This window comes from Fukomys damarensis, unplaced genomic scaffold (genome assembly GCF_012274545.1).
Source record: "Fukomys damarensis isolate Sample0158 unplaced genomic scaffold, DMR_v1.0_HiC HiC_scaffold_2, whole genome shotgun sequence".
Taxonomy (NCBI): domain Eukaryota; kingdom Metazoa; phylum Chordata; class Mammalia; order Rodentia; family Bathyergidae; genus Fukomys; species Fukomys damarensis.
The window spans coordinates 9,888,092-9,898,297 of record NW_022900914.1 but is presented as its reverse complement, the minus strand read 5'-3'; the positions used below and the strand labels follow the sequence as shown (position 1 = coordinate 9,898,297).

The 10,206-nt window shown below is 42.8% G+C and overlaps 2 protein-coding genes across 2 annotated transcripts in view; one reads left to right on the top strand and one right to left on the bottom strand.

Moving 5' to 3' along the window:
* LOC104848751 (sentrin-specific protease 8-like) overlaps nucleotides 1-440 on the bottom strand; it is a 4,479-nt gene extending 4,039 nt beyond the window's left edge. Inside the window, 1 exon segment of the mRNA XM_033762174.1 lies at nucleotides 404-440. Within this exon segment, the coding sequence (XP_033618065.1) occupies nucleotides 404-440 (37 nt within the window).
* The window catches only part of Trmt61b (tRNA methyltransferase 61B), a 17,714-nt gene continuing 7,884 nt past the window's right edge, over nucleotides 377-10,206 (top strand). Inside the window, exons 1-3 of the mRNA XM_010604699.3 lie at nucleotides 377-1,131; nucleotides 5,063-5,165; nucleotides 8,113-8,303. Coding sequence (XP_010603001.1) covers nucleotides 439-1,131; nucleotides 5,063-5,165; nucleotides 8,113-8,303 — 987 coding nt within the window. The 5' untranslated portion in view covers nucleotides 377-438. The remainder of the gene's footprint in view (nucleotides 1,132-5,062; nucleotides 5,166-8,112; nucleotides 8,304-10,206) is intronic.

The window sequence follows — 10,206 nt, the reverse complement described above, 5'->3', positions numbered from 1 at the left end:
ATTACAGGCGTGTGCCATCACACCCCGCTAGATAATATATTTTAATTCTTTTAAAAACTGATGAATAAGCACACAGTGGATACTGTCATTTTAATCACACTTTCAGGATTTTCAATCTGTGGGGTGGGGGAAAAGCAGGTGTCGCAGCCCAGGTGAAAGGGATTTACAGAGGCTGACACTCGTGTTCATGAGGACTAGCAATCGAACCTGACAGAGAATTGTAAAGGTCTACACAGCACTTGGACAGGTTTTGTGTTTAATTCGTCTGTCCCCATGCAGGGCTAACTCTGGTCTTTCAGGCAACAACCGTCCCTCAGCAGGAACAGTAAAGAGCCTCTTGCTGCAGAGCCGCGAGGTGGCTACTTAAATGTGCAGGAGGCGGGGGCGGGGCCTCGTCTGTTACGTAACTCGTCTGCGACCGCGCCTGCGCTGGACATCATGGTGGCGGCTGGGCTCCGCGGTCCTGCCTTGCTAGGCGGCCTGACTTGGAGGCGGCCCGGGCTTTGGACTCATTCATTTCTGCGCCCCTTTGGGCCGCAGTTTTTTGAGGAAGCCAGGTCACTGTGTTACGGGTCCCCGCCTGGAGACACAGGAGATGGAGAACCGGAGCGCGAGGCGGCGCGAAGGGAAGCCTCCGCACCGGAGTCGTCCCCACCTCTCCCTTTGCGCGACCTGGACGTTGGGGTCGGATGTCTGTCGTCGCCCGAAAGCCTCAGACTGCTGACGTCGCGGGATCGCGGGGACCCCAGCGGAGAGCGGAGCCAGCCCGACCTCCTGCAGTGGGAAAGAGGGTTCCCCTCGCTGCCCGCCCTGGCCCGGGCCGCCTGCGAGGCCCAAGAGCTCTACGTCTCCCCTTCCTGCTCAACTTGCAGAGAGGGACCCTTTCGGGCCGGAGAGCTGATTTTAGCTGAGACTGGGAAAAGAGAAACTCACTTCAAAAAATTATTTAGATTGAGCAACGTCGGACACTTAAATAGCACGTGGGGGTTAGTTCCGTTCAGCAAGATCGTGGGGAAGTTCCCCGGCCAGGTTCTGACGAGTTCCCTTGGTAAGCGTTTCATGCTGCGGAGGCCATCGCTGGAAGACTATGTGTTACTGATGAAGAGAGGGCCTGCCATAACGTACCCCAAGGTAACCGTGGGTCCGGCGCGTCCGGGTTTCACGAAGAGCACAAAACGGGTGCAGTAACACCGTCCTCATTAATGGACTCAGAGCACACCACAAAACATTTTTGGTTTGGTTTTTATTTTGTTTTTGTTTGCTTTTGACAATACTGAGGATTCAGCCCAGGCTTCATGCATGCTAGGATAACGCTGTACCACGGAGCTACACTCTCAGACCTTTTCATTTTGTTTTGAGATAGGGTCTCGCTAAATTTTCCAGGCTCGCCTGGAATTTATGGTCCTGCCTCAGCCTCCAGAGTAGCTGGGGTTACGGACTCACCCCACCCGGCTACATTTGAATTTTTCATTATAATAATGGATATAATTAATGATACTGCTAAATTTTTTGATACTGTTAATTTTAAGAGGAAACAACCATTTTTTGTTTGTTAGTTACAAACAACTGGGGTTTGAACTCAGGCCCTTAGCACTGAGCTACATTCTCAGTGAATCCCCCACCTGCCTTTTTTTTTTTTTTGAAAGAGGATATCCCTAAGTCACTTAATTGCCCAAGCTGGGTTCGATTTGCTGTCCTGCCTCAGCCTCCCAGAGTGCTGAGGTTACAGCAGTGTGCCGCTGTACTGGGCCACAACCAGGACTTAGTTTTCATTTGGTATTTGCAATTTCCTTGTCTGTAAAATGAAGATTATGCCAGTTTATTAAAGTGATGTGGCTGGACATAAGTGGCCCATGCCTGTAATCCCAGAATTTGGGAGGCTGAGGCAGGAGGATCACGAGTTCCAGCCCAGCCTGGGCTACATAGGGAGGCCCATCTCTCAACCTACCCACCCTCCATCCAAAAAAAAAAGATGTTTTACCCAGGACTCAAGAAAAATTTCCTTGGAAGCATTAGACTAATGGGGTCAAGGGTAGCTAAATTCTTGATGGAATCTTTTTAATTTCTTTCTTTCTCCTTCCTCCCCCGCTCCTTCCTTCCTTCTTTCTTTCCTTTGAAACAGGGTCTCACCCTGTAGTGCAGGTTGGCCTTGAGCCTCAGCCTCCTGAGTGTTGGGATTACAGGCATGGGCCACCACTCAGCAAGTTACGTTCTTTTAACTACGTCTTTCCTCTCTGGATGGTCTAACCTAGTTATAATAGATATTTGTAATTTAATCTTGCTTTTCCATGACATTTTGCCCACTAGACAGAACAGATTTTATGATTATTATTTATTTGATGTTTTGAGACAGGGTCTCACTATCTAACCAAGGCTAGCTTTGTAGTTACTATGTTGTCCAGGCAGGCCTCAAACTCATAAGAGACCCTCCTGCCTCAGCCTCCTGAGTGCTGGGATTACAGACATACACCACCACATCCAGCTATCAAGTACTTTTAATTTGGAGTAGAAGAATAAATGGCAACAATCTTTAAAATTTCTAATTAATCTTTTCTGCCCATGTGCATGATTGTAGCTGTTACATAGGACAATTGGAGAGTAAAATTACTTAATGAATAACTTAATGAAAACTAAACTGCAATTTAACGCTAAGGATTAGATTTATATTATTGAATTAATGAAGAAAGAGATTAGAATTCCTCCTACAAAAAAAAAAAATTAACTCTAGAAAGGTTTAGAAGCCCAAAGTTCAAAGTTATCTGGGCATGGTGGTGCATACCTGTAATCCCAGCACTCAGGAAGCTGAGGCAGGAGGATTGACATGAGTTTGAGGCCAGCCTGGGCTATATGGTAAGTTCATGGCCTTCCTGAACTACAGAGTGGGACCCTGCCTCAAAAAAAGAAAAGCAGATCCCAGAGTTAGCCAGGTGTGCTGGAGCACAAATTTTAGTCCCAAAGTTTTAGATCTTTAGGAGCTTTCTGTCAAGATAAAACTAAAGTTGTAAATGAAATACAATTTTGCATACATGTGTAGTAGTAAAAAAAACCTTTTGGTTGCAGAACATAAATATTTAGCAGGTATAGTTGTTTTTAAAGCCAAAATGTATTTTCTGAAATGCTGGACTAAGGCTTGAACCAAATGACACAGACGCATACTTTTTAAAACGTGTTAGTCAAGAAGTTGCATTCACAAATGCTCCCATTTCAGCATCCACATCCTCTCTCAGGTTCCAGGCTCCTTGGGCAGTTACTTCCATGGAAGCCCTTGAGAACGTGCTTCTATTTTCCTGGCTCTTTCAGATAAGATACAGAACCTGACACATTAGTTTTGAGGGGTTTCCTGAGACAGGGTCTCTCTGCATGCTGGGATTACAGGCGTGTGCCATCACCTGGCTTGACACCTCATTTAAAAAAGACATTTGAGGGCTGGGATTTAGCTCAGTGGTGCCACTGCCTGACTGACAAGGACCCAAGTTCGATCCCTGGTACCCCCCCCCCCAAAAAAAGACATTTGAACACAGTTTGGTTTTTGCTTCCTGATATTCAGGTTACAGTCTCAACAGGATGAGTTTTCTAATTTGGATCCCACTATACAAACAGTTTAACAATCTCATTCCAAAATGTGAGTGGAACATCAGCATTTATTCATTTTCTGCTCTTCTCAAATGAACTTGAGCCTCCTGGAAGAGTCCTCCAAAGTTATGAAATACCACTCTCCAGCTGAGGTTTCTACAGTTATTTATTTTGTGATGCTGGGGACTAAAGCCAGGGCCTTTGTGCAGTGAGCTACATTCATGGTCCTTGTTTTTATTTTTTTAATTCTGATAAGTCTTTCTGAGTTGCCTGGGTTGGCCTCGAACTTGCAGTCCTCTGCCTCAGCCTCCCAAGTACTGGGATTATAAGCAGGTGCCATCGTGCCTGGCAGTGTGATCTTTCTTTTTGTAACAGAGGTGATGATACTTTTCTCATATTGTTATTCTTATTAAATGAGATAATGTGTGAAAGCAGTTTGCATAGTTACAGAAGCCTACCATGTGGTAGAGTTTTAATAAACTGCTTATTACTATATCCATAATATTCCTGTTACATTAACAGAAGCAGTTACAATATTTGGCAAGTGGGTCCTCCAATCTGTTCTTATATCTTAATCTTAAATTGAAAGTTCAAGATCTCAAGCAGAGGATACCTAATAGCTTCCTGACTGGTTCTCCTGCCTCCCACCTTTCTCTAGCACACCCTGGATTGCCCCGCCCGGTTCATCTTCATGAGATGCCATTTATAGTGTATCAGTGACATGCTCCAGCTGCTTTCCAGGCCAAGTTCAGAGGCCTCAGACTGGCATTAATGTCTGTGTCTATTATACCTGTGCTTGATTCAAAGCTGTTTCTACCATGTGATCATTTCTTTAAATTCTCCACTCTGCATCTTTAAGTTCGGGCAGCCTGCTCCTTTCTTCTGTCTTTGAACTCCTATGGTTCTTATTGTCTGTATTTTTGTATTCTTCTGAAGTGTTGCCTTATTTGTGAGTTCTTTTTTTTTTTTTTTAACAGTCTTAGGGATTAAACCTACGAAACACTGACCTACCTCCTCATTCCTTTTTTTTTTTTTTTCCTTCCTGAGTTGGATTTTTGCTAAATTGCTCAGACTGGCCTCTAACTTGTGTTTCCCTGCCTGCCACTGCACAGCAGTGAAGCTTGGCTGCTAATTGACTTTCTCTTTTGAGACAGGATCTACCTGTGTAGTTCGGGCTGGCCGTGAATTCACTAGAAAGCCCTTGAGAATGTATTTCTATCCTTCCGGCTCTTTCACGTAAGATTTGTAGCCCAGGCCGATCTCGAGCTCAGGGTAATCCTCCTGTCTCAGGCCCCCAAGTGCTGGGGTCACAGGAGTACACCACCATGCACAGCTGCTGACTGATTAAATCGCTTATTTCATCAGCAATACAAATTCTTGGGTTGACAGGGCCAAAGTTCAGTCGGTTTGTTTGTTTTGTTTCCATTCTCTTCTCAAATATAGTATACTTCTTAGTCTCTGAATGTCCCAGACTCTGTTTGCATCGTAGGACGTGAACATGGTACTGATGATGATGGATGTCAACCCTGGCGATACTGTTCTAGAAGCTGGTTCTGGCTCTGGTGGAATGAGCTTATTTTTATCCAAAGCAGGTAAGAGACTGGGACAAGTGAGCTAGATCTAGATGACAGAGAAGACATTCGGTTTGTTCATAATAACGAAGTTAAAGAGATAACAATATTCGAAGTCATATGTATCCTTGTGATAGCATTTTCTTCAAAACCAAATGGGAGTAACTATTTTTCTCTTTGTACATATATTCTAGTCATATGTTCTAATGATCCCTCCGATTTCTTTGCTTTCTCACTTCCTCCACACTCTTTAATGCTTCTAGAGAAACGCACAGAGGCTTTTATATAGTTAGCACACTCAGGTAGTCATGACCCGGATGAAGGGAAGGGACACCCTTGCAGCACAGATACTTCCTTGGGTCCTCTTCCAGCCCCATCCGCCAAGGAGAACCGCTTTTCTGACTTTGGTCCCTACCAGCTAGTTTTGTCTTTTTTGTACCTATGTCAAGGTAGTGATGCAGCGGGTGCCTTTTTGTATCATTATGTTTGTGGGATTCAGTCATTGCTTAGAGCAGTCCTTCCATTTTAGTTACAATTCAGTTTTAATGTCTGAGTTGGATGTTACAAAGAGCACTGCTCTGAGTATTCTTTATACTTTTGGTGCATGTATGTCCATGTTTTGAATAACAGTGCTAGATGAGTACTCAGGGTGAGAAAATGTAGGACAGTGGGGGCCAATCTGTGGCACAGATGCCGCAGTGGGCACACAGCCTTGGCCGGCTCAGCGTCACCCCCGCAACCGAGCATTTGGGTTTCATTACAGTGTTGGTTTTTCGTGATAAGTAAGTGGGCTTTGGGGTGGCACTTTGGGCCCTCTTCTCTGAAAGGGTCACCATCACTGATATAGGAGAAACAAGAGCGTCCCCTACTGGGCGATAGTTATACACTGTTAAGGACAGAAGCTGCAGATGGCATTCATAAATAGATTAATCCTAGTACAGCATTATCACTGATATATAATGAGCATACTTAACATATACCAAGTTAAAGCTGGATCATGAAAAAAATGCCTTTTAAAAAGTCTCTAGAAACTGACAGTTGGAAAAAGTACTGAAGTAGGTGTCGTATCAAAAATCGAGTAGTAGTAGACATAAATCTCATGTTTCTCCCACCTCATTTCTAGCTGTTGTTACCCTTGTTATTAGTGCCCCTTAGACCACTTATTCCCTTTGAGGTCAAGTTGCTTTGGGTGGTCTGGCACCTATGCACATTTCCTTCCTTACCTAATATTAATTGACCCTAAATAGTCACAGCACTCTCTTTAGGCAGATTTTATAAAGTTTACAGCTAAAAATACACTGAAATTAAACTTACACATTTTATTCTTTGACCATTGCCGTCACATACAAACATAATCTGGATTCCACTGAATCACTACATGCATTTGGATCTCCTCATATCTTTTGTTTCACTCTTTTCTGTACTTAAAGGCAGGCATTTCTTCACAATGACAAATTCCTAACCGTACACTTTCATTTGACAAAGTAGACTTATAAAACAACTTGTGAGATAGATCCGGGCAAGGTGGTGCACACCTATAGTCTCAGCACTATAAGAGGCTGAGGCAGGAGGATCACAAGTGTGAGCCCTGCCTGGGCAATTTAGCCACTTAGTGAAACCCCATTTCAAAATGAAAAATAAAAAGGGATAGGGATGTAGCTCAGTGTGTGGGCCTTGGGTTCAAACTCCAGGACCATGGGAAGAAAAATCGTGAGATAAGAGAAGTGGCCATGTTTCTGTCCTCAGAGGAATGTCATGGCATAAATAATCCCAGACCATGAGTGATCAAGAACTCAGTGCTGTTGACCACTGGGATGAAGATTTTCCTCTGTTACTTTTTCCCAGTCATTTAGCTTATGCTACTATTAATTCTATTCCCTGAGAACATGATAAGTTGTAGCTAGAGTTGTATTTCAAAACACATCCTGGAATTTAAAATTTTCTGTAGTGAAATATAGATAGAGTGGTCTGGGAGAGCCTGCAGATGGAATCACATCCTCTCAGAGGTGGATAGAAAATTAATTGCCTTAAGATGTAGTAGTGTGTTGTGGAATTACAAATATTAGTAAGCTAAACAAATGAAAATACTCAGGCACATGTGAAATACAAATACCTTTTAAGTATATGAAGACTCAACTTTGTTCACATTGAAACTACAATGATAAGCTCTTTTCACTTGCCCCCCGCCACAGACAGGGTCTCCCTACGTGGTTCAGGGTAGCCTTGAACTTACTGTGTTGCCCAGGATGGCCTTGAACTCGTGACAGTCCTTCTGTCTCAGCCTCCTGAGTGCTGGGATTACAGGCGTGTACCACCCCACCCAGCTTTTTTCATTTTTTAGCTCCATACACATAAAAAGTTTGATAATTCTTTGTTGGTGAAGGTGTGGAGAAATAGGCACCCTAATACATTTTTGAAAGTATAACTTGGTACCACTTTTTGGAGGATAATTGTTAATATTTTTAAAACAAAAAATTCATATACCCCTTGAGCCAGCAATTCCATTTTTAGGACTTTTATCTGATAAACTGGTTCATGTTACAAAAACAGGGAGAGGAATATTCTTTGTAGTACTGTTTGATTAGTAAAAGACTAGAAACAAGTTAGATGTTCATCAGTAGGTAACTGGTTAAATAAAGTTTAGCACCCACACAATGTAGTATAAAAGCTGTAGAAGGAATGTAGTTGCTGAATGACACAGTAAGGAAGAAGGTATAGGACAGTGTTTCAGCCATGCGGTGTTAAAAACCAGTCCCTTGCTTCTGTATTGCACCAGCTAGCCTGGAAGGGTACAGGGGACCCGGCTGCCTCTGAGGAAGACTGATTGGGGATCAGGATGATAGAGGAGATACTTTGGTAACCTTGAAGTGTCTAACTGTTTTTCTACACATGTTTAGTAGCTTTGCAAAATCAATGCTCAACGCTTTTTAAAATAAATCATGAAATACCGTAAATTATTTTACTTAAGTTGGATCTCAAGGACAAGTCATAAGTTTTGAAATACGAAAGGACCATCATGATCTGGCTAAGAAGAATTACAAACACTGGCGTGATTCATGGAAATTAAGTCATGTGGAAGAATGGCCAGATAATGTGAATTTCATTCTCAAGGATATTTTGGGAGCAGCTGAAGACATACAATCTTTAACATTTGATGCGGTAAGTTTTCTACAGTGGGTCCTCTGAGTACAAAGAAAACAGGACACAAACACGCCACATGGGGCCCTGAACTTAGGGCCTTGCATATGCTGAGGAAAGACTGCATCCCAGCCCTCAGGCCTCTTTGGTCTGGGCAGCGGTCTTCATCCTATCTGTCCTGTCTCTGTCACTAGGTCTGCAAAGAGTGTTTTCCCTAATGTCCTTTACTTCATAATGGGATCTGGGCAGACAGATACACTGATTTAGGTGCCCGGTGTCAGTACGTGCGGCATAAAGACCAAAGACTAGGAAGAGAAGTTGGGTGTTACGACCGCAGCATTTGCAAAATGAAGGAATGATAATGGGGAAGCAAGTAGGAGCATAGCGAGCCCAGCACCTAGCCTCGTGTGAAAACTGGGAGAACGCATGGCCTCCGTGGAGAAAGGGTAGACAAGAGGCATCTTTAGAAGTTAACGTTGGGATGTGGAGAGGAATAGCATTAGTGATGTTAAGGGTCAAGTCATTTATCATGAAAAAGCTCCCCAAAAGTGAAGTAGAGTAATTTGTGAGTAGAGATATTTTTATTTTATTTTATTGGTACCAAGGATCAAACTTGGGACTGTGCTTGTGAGGCCAACAGCAGAACCACTGAGCTAAATCCCCGGGCCATGGATTTTTATTTTATATTTTTTTGATTTTTGGGACAGAGCCTCATTATGCAGCCCACCCAGGCTGGCTTCAGACTCGTGGCCACCCTCCTGCCTCAGCCTCCCGAGTGCTGTGCTGTTTCGTGTCCCGTGCCTGGCCACACAGAGCAGTTCTTAGCAGTGGGAGGTGGGATGAAGGAGAAGAGGGGTATTGAAGATAAAAGCATAGGTGAAATTGGGATATTTTAAATTGAAATCAAAGGTGATGGAGATTTGGGACACTGAGCTTCAAAGTTTCAGAATTCTGTTGCTAAATTGCCATTCAGCAGTTCATAGCTTACCAGTGTGGGTTTAGGCCTGAGTAATGTGTCTGCCCTTGTTCTTGCTCACTCTCTCTCTTCTTTCCTTCTCCTTTTTTCCATTAAGTTTATTGCTACATTTAATGTAAATAATACAGTTGCATTCATCATTGGGATCTTGTGCCTTTACATGATGTATCTTGGTTATTTTTTCCCTGTTCCCCAGCCCTCCCTTCAACCTCTTCACCCTCCCCTATTTACAAAATATTTGTTTCCATGTTTTCCTTTTCTCACAGTTTTTCTTTTCCCCTATTTCCTTTCCCCTCCCCTTCCCACTTCCCTTTAGCCATTTTCTTCCTATTTCACACTGGGAATTATACCATTTGAACCTTATTTACACGTTTAGTTTTTCACACCAGAGAAACTATTTGGTATTTACTCAAGTGTGTCCTATTTATTTCACTTGAGTATAGCCTCAATGTGCATCCATGTAGCTATAAATGTCTCTAGTTTTTTTTCTTTATGGCTGAGTAGTACTCCATTTTATTAAAAACAAACAAACAAACAAAAAACATATCTTTATCCAGTCTCCAGTTGATGGGCTTGTTTTGGGTTTTGTTTGAGACAGTCTTGTTATGTATTCCAGACTGGCCTTTAAATCACTGTAGCCCAGCCTGACCTTTAATTTACAGTGATCCTCCTGCCTCAGCCTCCCAAACGCTGGGATTACAGTGTGTGCCACCATGCCCAGCTTTTCTTAATTGGCCGCTGGAAGGTTAGATTATTTTGGTGGAAAATGAAGCAAAATTCAAAGAGAAGAAAAAATTACTTTTATCAGCACTGATTCTCACCTATATAATTAAAGTGTATAGTTTTAGTGGCAACAGTTCTTTTTCTTTATCATTGTTTGGTTTGCATATGACAGTTCAGTAAAGGGAAAGGACTCATTTTTTTTTTTTTTTTTTTTTTTTTTTGTAT